Source organism: Coregonus clupeaformis, chromosome 5 (assembly GCF_020615455.1).
Source record: "Coregonus clupeaformis isolate EN_2021a chromosome 5, ASM2061545v1, whole genome shotgun sequence".
Lineage (NCBI taxonomy): Eukaryota > Metazoa > Chordata > Actinopteri > Salmoniformes > Salmonidae > Coregonus > Coregonus clupeaformis.
In genome coordinates this window covers 2,820,716-2,836,691 of record NC_059196.1, presented here as the reverse complement: position 1 = coordinate 2,836,691, position 15,976 = coordinate 2,820,716, and the positions used below count along the sequence as shown (strand labels likewise).

At 42.3% G+C, this 15,976-nt stretch overlaps 1 protein-coding gene across 1 annotated transcript in view; it reads right to left on the bottom strand.

Annotated features, from left to right (window-relative positions):
* The window catches only part of LOC121558530 (kin of IRRE-like protein 3), a 442,346-nt gene extending 431,109 nt beyond the window's left edge, over nucleotides 1–11,237 (bottom strand). The window contains exon 1 of the mRNA XM_045211752.1: nucleotides 10,797–11,237. Coding sequence (XP_045067687.1) covers nucleotides 10,797–10,839 — 43 coding nt within the window. The 5' untranslated portion in view covers nucleotides 10,840–11,237. The remainder of the gene's footprint in view (nucleotides 1–10,796) is intronic.
* Nucleotides 11,238–15,976: the final 4,739 nt, after the last annotated feature.

The following is a 15,976-nucleotide window of genomic DNA, read 5'->3' as shown; positions in this document are numbered from 1 at the left end:
GTTGGTTGGAGATGGTACATGGGAGGCTCTGTCTAGCTCTAATACCAGCCTTCTGATCATGACTACTGAATGGCCTCTCCCTCAATTGCCTAATTGTCTTAGTGGGACAAGCAGGTGGCTCAACCCCCCGTTTAGCAACTAGTGAAACACTATCCACATCAACAGACTGATGCAGGGGATGGGGCTTGACACTATTAGGGCCTCCTGATTGTCAAAGCTTGTATAGCCCCCAGATTTATAAAGTTTAGATGAAGAGAAAGTTTAGCGAATGCTATTGTCTCTGATGTGCTTTGCTGAATACATTTTCTTTCTTAATCAGTGCTGGATTAAATAGTTGTTCAAAGAATAGAGCCTCTCTTAACAATTACTGTATGCCTGGTTCCCACAGAGAACTCTGTTCCCAACGGCCTCTATTAAAAACAAGCATCATCCAGTTGAATTGACCCCGACTGAGCAGGAATGACTTGGGCATACTCCAATGAGCCAATAGTGCCAGGGGAACATTACTGTAGGGCTCTGTCTGTTAACCATATACAGACCCCCATGCCCCCCATGTTCTATCAGAGGCCATCACCTGCTGTCACTGCTGTCTGCCACAAGGCATCCCTGGGAGAAGCGAGGTATCTATTGCCGCTGTTCTGTTGTTTCCAGACAGATGCATGTGTGTTGTACTGGCAGGGAAGCACACACATATTTAACCACAGATAAGTTGGCGAGGTGCTCCTTTCTTTACTGATTCCCAATGTTCAAGTCAAAAGGCTCATTTGCATGCAAAACTATGAACATAACCCACTGCGGAGCCAGGCCCAGCCAATCAGAATGAGTTTTTCCCCACAAAAGGGCTTTATTACAGGAATAAATACTTCTCAGTCTCATCAGCTGTCCAGGTGGCTGGTCTCAGACGATCCAGAGGTGAAGAAGCCGGATGTGGAGGTCCTGGGCTAGTGTGGTTACACGTGGTCTGCGGGTTGAGGCCGGTTGGACGTACTGCGAAATTCTCTAAATTGATGTTGTAGGCGGCTTATTGTAGAGTAATAAACATTCAATTCTCTGGCAACAGCTCTGGTGAAAATTCCTGCAGTCAGCATGCCAATTGCATGCTCCATCAAAACTTGAGACATTTGTGGCATTGTGTTGTGTAACAAAACCCACCTTTTATTGTCCCCAGCACAAGGTGCACCTGTGTAATGATCATGCTGTTTAATCAGCTTCTTGATATACCACACCTGTCAGGTTGATGGATTACCTTGGCAAAGGAGAAATGCTTACTAACAGGGATGTAAACACATTTGTACACAAAATATGAGAGAAATAAGCTTTTTGTGCGTATGGAACATTTCTGGGATATTTTATTTCAGCTCATGAAACCTGGGACGTAAAGTTTACATGTTGCCTTTATATTTTGTTCATTATATATTGCTGCACAAGGCTTTCAGACGTAATTGGCGTTGCACAGCAGTACCCTTGCAACTTCGACACATACAGTTGAAGTCGGAAGTTTACATACACTTAGGTTGGAGTCATTAAAACTCGTTTTTTCAACCACTCCACAAATGTCTTGTTAACAAACTATAGTTTGGCAAGTCGGTTTGTGCATGACACAAGTAATTTTTACAACAATTGTTTACAGACAGATTATTTCACTTATAATTCACTGTATTACAATTCCAGTGGGTCAGAAGTTTACATACACTAAGTTGACTGTACCTTTAAACAGCTTGAAAAATTCCAGAAAATGATGTCATGGCCTTAGAAGCTTCTGATAGGCTAATTTACTTCATTTGAGTCAATTGGAGGTGTACCTGTGGATGTATTTCAAGGCCTACCTTCAAACTCAGTGCCTCTTTGCTTGACATCATGGGAAAATCAAAAGAAATTAGCCAAGACCTCAGCAAAATAATTGTAGACCTCCACAAGTCTGGTTCATCCTTGGGAGCAATTTCCAAACGCCTGAAGGTACCACGTTCATCTGTACAAACAATAGTACGCAAGTATAAACCCCATGGGACCACGCAGCCGTCATACCGCTCAGGAAATAGGACGCGTTCTGTCTCCTAGAGATTAACGTACTTTGGTGCGAAAAGTGCAAATCAATCCCAGAACAACAGCAAAGGACCTTGTGAAGATGCTGGAGGATACAGGTACAAAAGTATCTATATCCACAGTAAAACAAGTCCTATATCGATATAACCTGACAGGCCGCTCAGCAAGGAAGAAACACTGCTCCAAAACCGACATAAAAAAGCCAGACTACGGTTTGCAACTGCACATGCGGACAAAGATAGTACTTTTTGGAGAAATGTCCTCTGGTCTGATGAAACAAAAATTTAACTGTTTTCCCATAATTACATTCATACCACGCTTCTGTTCCGGCAGTGTCAGCGTGGCACAGCTGGTCAAAACCCAGTGCCTACCTCTTTGTTCCTGTGCAGGGGGTAGCCGGGCGGAGAAAGGGTGTCCTTGGAAGCCGAAGAACACAATCCCAACCGTGAAGCACGGGGTGGCAGCATCATACTGTGGGCGTGCTTTGCTGCAGGAGGGACTGGTGCACTTCACAAAATAGATGGCATCATGAGGAAGGAAAATTATGTGGCTATATTGAAGCAACATCTCAAGACATCAGTCAGGAAGTTAAAGCTTGGTTGCAAATGGGTCTTCCAAATGGACAATGACCCCAAGCATACTTCCAAAGTTGTGGCAAAATGGCAACAAAGGACAACAAAGTTAAGGTATTGGTGTGGCTATCACAAAGCCCAGACCTCAATCATATATACAATTTGTGGGCAGAACTGAAAAAGCGTGTGCGAGCAAGGAGGCCTACAAACCTGACTCAGTTACACCAGCTCTGTCAGGAGGAATGGGCCAAAATTCACCCAACTTATTGTGGGAAGCTTGTGGAAGGCTACCCGAAACGTTTGACCCAGGTTAAACAATTTAAAGGCAAATGCTACCAAATACTACCAAATACTAATTGTAAACTTCTGACCCACTGGAAATGTGATGAAAGAAATAAAAGTTGAAATAAATCATTTTCTCAACGATTTTTCTGACATTTCACATTCTTAAAATAAAGTGGTGATCCTAACTGACCTAAGACAAGGCATTTTTACTAGGATTAAATGTCAGGAATTGTGAAAAACTGAGTTTAAATGTATTTGGCTAAAGTGTATGTAAACTTCTGACTTCAACTGTATACACACACATGCGCTCACAAGCATACCGATACGCACAGAACAAACACTTACGGCTCGCTTGCATCGGCCAATTTAAAAGCCATTTCCATCTCTGGTAGGTAACATTGGCATGAGAGAGTGAAAACAGAGAGAGAGAAACGGAAAGAGGGAGAGAGGGAGGTAGAGACAGCCGAGTTCATCCAGGTATAATATTGGGTTGTCCCAGAAACTTCCCACAAAACACTCTGAAGCTGTTATCAGATCAGAAACCCAATTCCTCAAGTGCCTCCTGTGCCGAAACACCAAATGCATCTTCCATCCTGCCTCCAACATGGCCTGTAACAATCCCGTCAATGCATTTACTAGGTGGTTTACTCACAAATGCTTCAGCCGCTTCCGGGATACGCAACATTACATCAGCAGCACTAGGCAGCGAAGAGGATGGCATGCAATTTACCCAAGGTAATAACTCCAGATATGCACTGATAACAACATCGATGCGGGGAGCAGCTTTTTTCCCGCTCTGTAAGAGAAATGGTCAGCGAAAAGAGCCAAAGCGTGAAAACACATATGTGGATGGTTATTTTGAGGCAAAGTCTGGAGTTTTCAAGAACATAAAAGACAACCATAACACATTGGAACTATAATTTTTGAACTCTCCAAAGTGGATTGAATTGATAACATAATGTTTTCCTCTATTTGACACTAATGGCACAATTACATGCCATTTATAAATCGATAGAAACAATGCTCTGAATCCAAACATGCAGTTTATAGCCTCAAGCTGATCATATCTGCACATATTTTCGATACTAAACAATATAATTGAAAAACAAATGGTCTCTTTACTAAAAGGGAGAAAATCAAGTTAACACCTGATGACCAACCTACACTCAAAGTCATAGCATTACTTCCACTCTACTACCTCCTTACTACCCCTTTTCTCCACCCGGCTACCCCCTGCACAGGAACAAGGAGGTAGGCACTGGGTTTTGACCAGCTGTGCCACGCTGACACTGCCGGAACAGAAGCGTGGTATACGACCCGCCTTACTCCGGCTCTGTTGACCTCCCCTGCCAAGCCGCTGCGCTTGGCTCCCACTGAGAGGGAATAACATCGCCTGTTGTTTCCTGTGCATTAGGCTGCAATTTAGAACCCATTAATCCCCTCTTTAATCTGTCAAAAAATCCCGACTGCGCTCAGAGAAGGCAGCTGCCTCCCAGTATGCCCATCTTCCCCCTTCTGCCATCTCCCAGTATCCTAACACCCCTTATGACAGACAGGACACGTAGGGTGCTGCCCCACATCTTCAAAGAAATAGGGGGATGGGGGAGAGGGTGGGACGGAGGAGTGTGGGTGGGTGCTAACCCTCACTCCACAGGTGACCTCATGATCACAACAGCATCTGGTTGAATTACTTAACATTGCGCCCAGCAGACATGTAATCCGGGATAATTCCCTTTTGCCAAGAGTGCTCCAATCTGGATAAATTCATCCCCTAGGAATGAGATCCAAGAGCAAAGTCTCAGAGAGGGAGAGAAGGCGGGGCTGGGGGTTGGAGGGATATTGGAGTACGTCATTCTGAATGGTAGGGTCTTTGGAGTATGCTTAAGAACAGTGATGCCATTGGAGAATTATAATGAACTCCAGTAAAGACAGTTGAATTTTTGATGACTGCTTAAGAGGAAGCAGATCATTGCCTGGTTTGCAAGAATAGTTTCCAAACGAATCATTTTCCTTTTCTCTGACCGGAATCTGACTTGAAGAGATTCCATCCATTTAATCGGATGAAGCAGTCAGATACAATATGAAGAGAATAGAGAAAATTGCATGTCTCTGAAATGATCTCTTACTTATACTTGTTTTGCGTCTGCTAAAGGCCCATGATACAAGCATAAATATGCATGATGCACTACAATTAACTACAAAGACAACAGCTGATTAAAATGCAATAGCTTTAATTAAACGGTAACATAATGATCTAATTACTCTAATCAAATTGTAGCAAAAGCCATAACCTATTATCAATCATCAATGAAAGTGAAAAAACTAAAACAATGCCAGCTACTCTGAAGGCAAAAACCTGCTAAACTATTTCTATTCACCCAACATAAACCCGTAACCTTATATAATATTCTTGGAAATAACATTGTGTAAAATTACCCCTTTGAAGGCCTATCCATTGCTAACCACTGGGACCGAGAGCCAAAGCATTCTAGAGACAGCTCCTGATTATTTATTAATATGTTTACTACCAGAAATATCCATCGGGAAACGTCAGGCTGGATCGGATTAGCCTTAATCTAGCATGACACAGAAATCAGCAGGGTTCATGGGCGACTGAGGTGACTTATGACGCTAGCCTTGATGGTACACAAAGCACAAACAAGGAAACAAAGGTTGGCCTACAACGTCACACACCAATGGAGGACATCAATATCAATCTCCTGTGGAGACGTGACCTGGCAAAGGTTAATGTCCTTACAGCATGTGCCATCAATAAGGAGTGAGTGAAGAGATAAGATAGAGGAAGGAGACATGGTATATCTTCTATCTTCTTAGCCACCATGTTTGACAACATACAACAGGAAGATAGACCACAGCAGGAGCTGTGTGAGAAAGTCTATATGATGAACAAAGGAGGGCGGTTGAAAGCATATGGAAAAAATATTAATTAATTTGTTTTAGCTTGTGTTTGAAATAGCAAAATCTATTAATTACAATTGGATTATTGTGTCATAATCCATGCATTTACAAGGGGTTTAACACATGCATTGCTTACAAATAACTATGACTACTTAGAATGCAGAATGATGCAATAAAATGGAGACAAAATTTGCCAATGTCATTTTGGGATGATTTGCATTGTGAAATGTGATGGAGGGTTTTTTCTCTTTCAAAGAAGCAAAGAGATTTACTCCAAAATCCCAAAAACCAAACATGACATTGTGTTGACATTTAATTATGAAGCTATTAGGAATTTGGTATCAAAGCTTGTGTTCTGTGAAAAGCGGGTTTAGGATCAGAATAGGCAGATAGTTAATAGACAGCAGTAAATGAAATAGTGGCTTGTGGTGTGCTAAGACCTTCTTTTCAGGGTTAAGAAACAGCTTAGTGTCATGGCGGGGTGGTGACAGCACTAGGAGGTCTAGGAGTATGCTTGTGAGCTGGGAAGGAAGGAGGAAGCCAGACGACGGAGAGGGAGAAGGAGAGAGAGAGAGAGAGAGGAATGGAGTCCATTGCTATGCTGCACTGCCCCCAGTGTGCAAACCCGAGGCCAGCAGAATGATTAGACGTGTTGCCTATAAGTACCATCCAAGGAACCACTGGACAGTTTGCTGATGGATTTAATAAGGAGGCCAGTGATCTGGGTCTAGTTTGAGAGAGAGAGAGAGTCACTCCATATACCTCTGTCTGGTTTTTCAGTTCCAGTCTGCCACAGGGACAGCCACATCCAGTACAATACGCTATTCTTAAACTGGCTTCCTCCACAGGGACTTTCTGTACTCAGAAATTCCAGCACCATTTACCTGACAGCAGAGATGGTGTTCAATCACACTGTACTGTGCAAGAGAGCCAGGGATAGAGGGGAAGAGAGAGAGGGAGAATGAGAGAGAGAATGAGAGAGACGGACAAGATCTTGGGACAGGTGACTGCCTTCTTTGGGGACATTCTTTCAGGATCCTCCTGGCTCACGCCGTCAGTAGCGGACCAGGTGAGTGCTAGGGATCGAGGGAAGGAAAGGTGCCTTTCATACAGTACAGGCAGGAGTGAGATCAGCACAACTCAGAACCTCTCTGTCTCACCAGAGGATGGCACTCTCTAGTCTCAGCCTCACAAGTCCCTCCATCCCTTTTTCATAAAATATATAGCTTTCTCATGTTTTCTGCTGACAGTAGCTGGCGACATAAACAGAGTATCAATTTGTAAAACTAGAATTAGCTACAAGGTGACTGGTTCTCCCCAGAGACTGGCAAAAGGCAAGGAGACGCAGGTTGTTATCTCTTGTTTACCTACCAGGGCTTATTTTATTTTATATTATGGTAATAACAAACAGCTGAATTGCAGAGCAATCTCGCTCCTGTCTGCATTATCTGAGATATGTGCTGGTTGGTTTTTAGTTGCTTTTCCCAGAACTGAAAGCATCACCTGTAATGAGGGAAATACAATATTATGCCAGTAAAATAACTGGGCACACAGAGCTGATCTATGCAGAGATGTGATTGAAATGTACAATCTGTCTATATGGTATTTCAGCAGGTAGGCTATCACCATCAAGTAGTTTGTAAATTATCAATGTCTTAGTTTAAAGGAGAAAACATGGCTTAAGGCAGTCATTTTGCACATGCAGTGATGGACACAAATTAGGCAGACATCTAATGTTACAGTCTAAATGTGTCCAATTTAAACTTATTTCCAGAGTACAATGACCTCAGAAAAAAACCTTCTGGTCATGAAGAAATAACCTGTGGAATACAGTCTCTATATAGCTACTCCGTACTTTCTAACTACTTCACAGAACAAGAGTATGTTAATGTCAACATCCCAGGACACACTTACACAAGCATAAAAACAGATACTACAACCGACAACCTCCTCAGAGGTGATGTACAATTCCTGAACCAGCGGTGCTGAGACCAATATTAACTTCTTTAGTAACAGAGTCAATGTCAAATTAGTGGGTTGTGTAAGTGCACCCGGACATAATTATTTTCTGCTTGAACATACGCATACATCATTTCTAGTGCCTGGAATAGACAATGAAAAGGGCACAATAGGATGTTTTTGAAATCGAAAACAAGCTTGACCTTTTCTATCATTTGGATTATTTACTTGATTTCTCTCTATGTGATATAGAGAACAAGGGGAAATAAAATTCTGGAGAATAAATGAAGAGCTCATAATGACACAATGTTCCAATCTCAAAGCTGTCAGATTCAGTTCAATGTGACACAAATTAGAAAGACTTGGTTTCCTCTTTCCCCCGTTGATTTTGAACAAAAGGTTATGCCTCTCTCTGTGTCTGACACACACACACGCACACACACACACACACACACACACACACACACACACACACACACACACACACACACACACACACACACACACACACACACACACACACACACACAAACACACACTGAGAGAGCTGAGGGACAGAACCCTGCTTAGATGGCTGCCCAGTGTGAGAGGTCAAACTTAGAAAATAAGCTGTGACAGCTCCGCTGACCCTGACACACTCTGAGATTAGCTCCTGCTCCCTTTGTGGGTCAGTTACCATGCCACGGTTGAGCTAACACACTTCACACACACCAGTGGCGGTCGGTGCCGTTTAAGATGAGGGAGGATGGTAATTTTTTTATGACCATGGCCTTATTTCTATTACAGCATATTGGATGACTGTCATTCATATTTCATTCACCCAGCTCAATGTAACATCGATAGGTTTAGGCTACTACATGATACTAAAATTTTCCCTGTACCCATCATGAGGTTGCTACAACCTAGCCTATGAATGAAAGTTTACCTACATAGATAATTTTGAGTAATCAAGGTGACAGACAGTGACACATTCAATACTGTCTTGCACACTCTCGCCTGCATCTAGTTGATCTAGGGAGAAATCATTAGTCCAACAATTGCAAATGTGAATTTATATTGAACAAATTCAGGTGTTTTTATCCCCGTTTTGTTCTGTTTGCTTCTGTTTAAGAAACATTTTTCAACAGAATCGGTTGAATGAATACATCCCTGATCACACGCAAACACAGTTCACTTTCATAGAAGCCACATGAAAACAGCATGATCACTTTGCTTGTGGTATATATAATTCCTTCTCGCAACTATCTACGCGCTCTCCTCCTCTCACCATTTTCCTTCACTTGTGGACTTCAGTGCACAACACATCAGCTGTCTGTGACCAGGCGAAAAAACCTTTCCAAGCCAAACCCTCATATCATGACCGCTATAACCGCTACACACAGCCTACATCGTTGACACGTCATAGTCAACATAGCTACTAGAACTAAAGCATTAGTAAACCTGCTAGCTACAATCATGCAGTACAGTGTACAGTCAGAAAGCAGGTTAGCAGTTACACCGGTGGGCCCCGGTGGCAATATATTAATAAAACCAAAAGCTTACCTTGACTTGGAAGAGTTCCAGTGTTGGATAGCCATAGCCAGCTAGCTAACATAGCATCCTTCTCTGTTTGAGCCGGATGTTCGAGTAGGCTTATCTAGCTAGCTGCATTCTCTAGCTAAGTGAAAGTTAAAAAAATACAACTAAATATAGCTAGCTCTCTCTCTCGCTTTTCCTTAATTTGGGAATAAATTAATTTTTTCAAAACTGTTCAACTATTGTATTTCTCTCTCTTTGAGTCAACTACTCACCACGTGTTATGCATTACAGTGCTAGCTAGTTGTAGCTTATACTTTCAGTGCTAGATTCATTATCTGATATTTTGATTGGGTGGAAAACATGTCAGTTCATCCTGCAAGAGCTCTGAAAGGTTGGAGTATGTCCTCCGGAAGTGGTCATACTTACTGTGTAAGTTTATGGAAGATGGTGAGAACTATGAGCCTCCTAGGTTTCTTATTGAAGTCAATGTACCCAGAGGAGGATGAAAGCTAGCTGTCCTCTGGCTACACCATAGTGCTAACCTACAGAGTGCTGGTGAGGCGAATGTAGACCTTCATTGTAAAACATTGTTTTAATCAATTATTTGGTGACGTGAATATATTTAGTCAAGTTTTATCTAAAAAGGATACCTTTTTTAAGAAATTCACTGAGGAGTATGGTCCTCCCCTTCCTCCTCTGAGGAGCCTCCACTGACACACACTCTCCCCACTCTTAGTGACCACGGAGGAGTAAACACACTCCCTCTACTCTCTTAGTGACCACGGAGGTACAAACACATTCCACCTACTCTCTGCCTGCCCTCAGTCCAGCCACATCTCACCCAGACCCCAAATAGTGAAGTTTACAGACTTCTCACAGGTTACTGACAGCGAGAGTTACATTGTTTTCCAAAGACAACCACCTGGTGGCAAAAAGGGGAAACAACCCATCCATCCATCTTCATTTCTAATACACTGTCTAAGACTGAATCACCTGCAGATTTAGTCCAAGGGGATAGTGTTCTTCAGAGTGCTCTATATTCTCTGTGGTCCTCTGTGGTCTTGACCAACCCCCGGCACGTCCCCGGCAAAGACATGGTCACAGGTTCAAAACAATGTGAGTTGCGGGGAGCAAACGCTTCGCCGAGCTGGGATGTGAGCACTCCGTGGAGCGTGCCTGATGAGGTAATTCAGTCTGAATAGGAGCGTCTAACCAGCCTGACAGGTCACAAGCCATGATGAACTGCTGAGACAGGGTAGCACCGGCTACAACTGTTAACAGCTATAAACACAAGTATTCCATTATCATCCAGCAGTTTTCTCCCCATATAGCACAGTGACAGATCATTGAGGCAAAATAAGACACATCTGACAGCTCACAGCAGAGACTACTTCAGATAAAATGCTCACGATTCACATGCAGTCACCAACTTACACAGATAATAACAGAAGGATATTAGACAAAAGCAGTGGATAGGAGGACAAGAGCCAGTGGACTTACCATGTCCGGAGATCCACAAGAACACAACGATCCAGGGGATCATGACTGGAGAGGAAGAGGGTGAACCTCTGAAACACAGTGGGCGAGTGTGTGAAATAGAAGTTGGCACACACACACAACAGTGCTCTTCTGTGCACTTCTGGATGGGTGCTAAAGTCCCTCAATGATCTCCCTTGTGCCAGGGATATAGTTTTAACTCTTCTGTCCTGTCTTCCTCTCTTCTTCTCCTCCTCTTCTTCTTCTCTCTCTCCTTCTCTCTATGTCACTCTTCAGAGTTGCCGGTGGTCAGCTTTGCTTCGCTCTCCTGTTGATGTGTAGACTCTCTCAGTGTGAGCTCTCTCGCATTCTCTCGCTCTTACGCTTGCTCGGTCTCACTGCCGTTCCATTCTCAATCTCAGAGCATCAGTACTCGCACCCCTCCCCTCTCTCCCTCTCTCTCACGCTCTCTCTCTCTCACTCTCTCGTACACTCACTCAGCCAGTAGAGGCGCCTGGTAAGGCTCCACAATAAGACTCCTCCCTCCCGCTCCCTCTCTCCTTCTCCTCTGTCTCTTTCTCTCTGCCTGCCTGGGTGTTTCAGTGCCTGTGTCGGAGCCTGTGCCGGAGCAGGTCCGGCTGGGAGAATCAGCTTGCTCGAATCTCTGGGAACTAGGACTTCCACGGGAGGGCAGGCAGGCAGGAAGGCAGCTCCTCCAATTAGAGTTAAAAGAGGACCAGCTTTGGCTGCACTGGCCGTGGACAACATAGACGTCCACAAACAAAAGTGTAGCTTTCCTCCCTGGCTTCCTGCCTAACATGGGACTAGTATTCCACAGTATCAGATCTGGGATTGAACCAGTGTGTTTGGCCCATAGAGCAGTGAGGATAAAGTAAACACATACATTAGAATTCAAGAGCAATGTCCTATAATATTCATTAGCCTGCAATTTCTATCAGGAGTGAGTTAGATTGGCAGTCCTTCATTGATTGAGCTCTAATGTAAAGGCTGTAAATCCCTCTAATGCAGTGCTTGCTAACAAGTCTGTTTCACCTTGTAAATATTTAAAGGAGAATTATTTCTTAATCTTTTAACTTGCCTGGCTCAACCAGTTTCCTACACCCAGTCTCATATTTCTATAAATCAGAGTGCATGGAAAGCGCTACAGGGTTACTTATAGCTACTAGGTTAAGGAAACCTTCTTTGTATTTGTATAAATTATTCAGCGATAATAACATTGTTTTTTACTGGCCTCTTAAAAATGAATGTATATGGAAGTGCATGTGTGGATGAGGATATGTACTGTGAGTGGATATTATGTTGGAATGGAAATAAACGGTTTGTTTTTGTTTTTTACTCTGCAGAAAGATATTAGTTCACAGAGACTGAGCACACAAAGTGCTCAAAGCCTGAAAAGGCAGAATAAATACATTTGTAAGCCTCGTTGTAGTTTTGAACCTTGGGTGTTTGTTAGTTCTGAAAATCAATGCTTTTATTTGGGCAGATTTCAAGATGAGAAACTCAGACAGATCACTCTTTCTACTCCAAGAAACAGAAGACAGGAATCAATATTTAACAGCAGCAGTTTTTATAGTTCTTGCTGGTTTGTGTCCTTGATACACTTCCGTGGCTGCTAGTAGAAGGACACAGTACAGTGCCACAACTTCAGTTCAGAAAATATAGTATCTACAGCATATTGTCAAACTATGCATTCCAGTTGGCTTTCATATTTAACATTAAAGAGACTTCATTCAGTGCAGTGCATTATGTCCAATGTCCTGAAATGACTTGTCTATGATTAATGAAGTTGAGTGTGATTGAAATAATTAAACATCCAAGAAAGGAAGCGATCGTCAGTCAGTTAGAACAAAGATAGTATTGGATCAAATGTACCTTTATATCGTGATCACTCGGGTACGGACGGTAAGCACGGCATGGGGTCTAGACTTCATATCCATTTTATAAAGATGATTACATGAATGCTGAATTGACCCTATAATCCAATCAAAAGATCATGACAGGTGGTATTTTCATCAGTAAGGGCTCCACACAGAAACATCACAATACAGTAGGAAAGGGGCACAAACAGATTAGCATTTTGTCCAAGAATAAACTGAGCATGACACAGGAAACAAAACAACAATTGAGCTTATACACTTGAAAGGGAAGCAAGGAGACCAACAAGGCAAACCACAACCGACCAACCTATATTGACCCGAGGTCCTGCACGATGCTGGCTGTCCTTCCCAGGTTTAAGAGCTTATTTTACCATCTCTAAAACCCACTGTCAAAAGGACATGAGGGGAAAACAGTGAAGACAGTGATGTTAATATGTCAACTCTAGCAGTAACTCTCCCATCATTTGAACTACAGGTAATTCCTACTATACTACTGAGTCCTATACAAGTTACTGCAAGGTCATTCTATCTTAACCTGATTACTGAGATCTCATTGCCCATGTAAACATCACAATCATGCCTCAATACAAGACAGCATGTCACAATCGTTGATCGATGCGGACCAAGGCGCAGCGTGATATGCGTACATTCTTTTATTGAAGTACACCACAACACGAACAAAAACAATAAACCAAACAATACGTGAAGTCCTGGGTTGAACACAAACCTTCCGGAACAAGATCCCACACCAAACTAGTGAAAACAGGCTGCCTAAGTATGGTCCCCAATCAGAGACAACGAGCTACAGCTGCCTCTAATTGGGAACCACCCTGGCCAACATAGATCTAAACGATCTAGAACACAACATAGAAAATAACACATAGAAAATCCACACCCTGGCTCAACATATAAGAGTCCCCAGAGCCAGGGCATGACACAGCAACACTGTATCGAAGTTGCATGTCATGCTTTGACAAAGCTGGCTGTACTTGTACTTCCTAATAACCATTCTAGCATGAACATATGCAACTTGTTCATACTGTCAACAGTTTGCTTTGTTTTTGTATGTCATAACATGGTCCAAACACCCAGCTTTAGAACCATTTTCATGTCTGGAAAGAATCCCCCCAAATAATGAGAACCCGTGTAAATGTGTTGGGGAAAAAATACACATCCATAAAAAATAGCAACACCCAAAAGCTTTAACACTAGGATGAGGAATTGATTTCCATGTTAGCCAGGTTTCAGGACCAACAACATTATAATGGCAGCAGGCAGACTGGTTTTCTCACTTGGAGAAATGGAAATGAATCTTATTTATGCATACTTCCTCATGCCTTCATCTCAAGGTGCTGCACAACACATACATCTCCACCCCCACTCGCAGTACGGCCCAGAGGCATGGCAGCAGCTCCAAACCAATTTAATTCATTAAGTAGAGCTGCTACGTGACTTTTGAAACTTAAAGACTTAAAAATTGAGATAAAGATATTGCGGGATCATAAGGGATGTTGGGGTATATTCTTGAATTAAGTTTTACAACAAATAGGATATTGTGGCTGAATGAGTTATAATTTGTGTAAAGTATTAAAGTATTTTAATCATAGAATTACCACTGTGTCAAGGGCAAAGTAGTCACACTCCAAGGACATCTTACAATTACTTTGCTGGTGGCTCTTCTGAGGCAGTCAGGCCCAACTTCAAGGCATCAATAGCAAACTCAAACTCTCTGAGACAACCCTTCACTGCCTCCGCTCCAGACAAGATCACACATCCCCTTCACATTTTAATTTGATCTGCATTGCATTGAAGGAGATGTGGTTTTACATGCTATGCAAAGACTGTATGGATTTGTTTACCTCGCCTGGTCTGATGTTAAGCGAACAATGCAGTGGTCAGAAACAGTCTGCACCTTGAGGGAACTCGTCACAGGTTCCCTCAAGGTGACTCCTTGCTTGAGAGGAAAATGTTTAAAATGTTGTTTTACATTTGAAAGACTGACTATTGACATCTTCATTGCCTGTATTATCCCTATGGCTGCCCTCTTCTGACACACAGCTGTAAACAACCACAGTGGGTTGAACTGTGGATGTGCCCTCAGGCTGTGGGAAGAACACTCTCTCTACATGGCAGTAAGAGAATACTGCTTATCTCTGTTAACACTATGGGGGTGCTGTCAATCAAAGTAGATCTCTGAACCATTCATGCAGATGTTATTATTAGCCTTACTGTAATGTATGGATTCTCTCCAGTGACAACCACTAATGTCTTTTCAAATAGGTCTCATGTATTTCTCCACATAGAATGAAAATGTGTCATTATAAAAATGCATGCTTGAACAAATGAGTTCAAGCATAAAAGTATTAATTGGCCTGCATGACATACCAAATGATATACTGTAATACAATATCACTGATATATTATATAGTTTATCTAAATGAACATGTGAGTGAATGCATTGAGATCCACTAGATACTTCAATCTCCCATTTCGTGTTAGAAAAGCAGATTGATGTACAGTATTTGCTATTGAGTGAACATGGTAACTGTTTTTATACATGTGTGGGGGATGGAGGGGGTTCCACATACATTTAGAGGGGAAAATGCTGATGTTTGTGCCGTATGGCATCAAAGCAAAACACTGTAAAATACGCTGATTCAGCCAATTATTAGCATACATTAATATTCCGTTTTGAAGTATTTTGCCACTGGTCGCAATTGAAAATGCAAAGTGAATCAGCCAATATATTCCATCTCCACACCTCTGAAGCAGCCGGCAGCCCTAAATCCACCCCTCACCCTCTCACACATGTTACTCCTGAGATATGGAGGAATGCACTTTAAAACATAAGCAGGGGTGGTCGATCCCAATCTTAATTTATTTTAAGGTGCTAGCTGCACGTGGGCATTTGTAGTGTTTTTTAAACCTCAAAGCTAGAACTTCAAGTGACAAACACCCACACAGAATAGACCTACACTTCAAGGATTTAACATCTGAAAATATTGCAAACATCACCATCCATTATAGCAGAATCTACACTGAACTAAAATATAAACCCAACATGTAAAGTGTTGGTCCCATGTTTCATGAGCTGAAATAAAAGATTCCAAACATTTTTCATACGTACAAAAAGCTTATTTCTCTAAAATGTTGTGAACAAATTTGTTTACATCCCTGTTAGTGAGCATTTCTCCTTTGCCAAGATAATCTATCCAACTGACAGGTGTGGCATATCAAAAAGCTGATTAAACAGCATGATCATTACACAGGTGCACCTTATGCTGGGGACAATAAAAGGCCACTCTA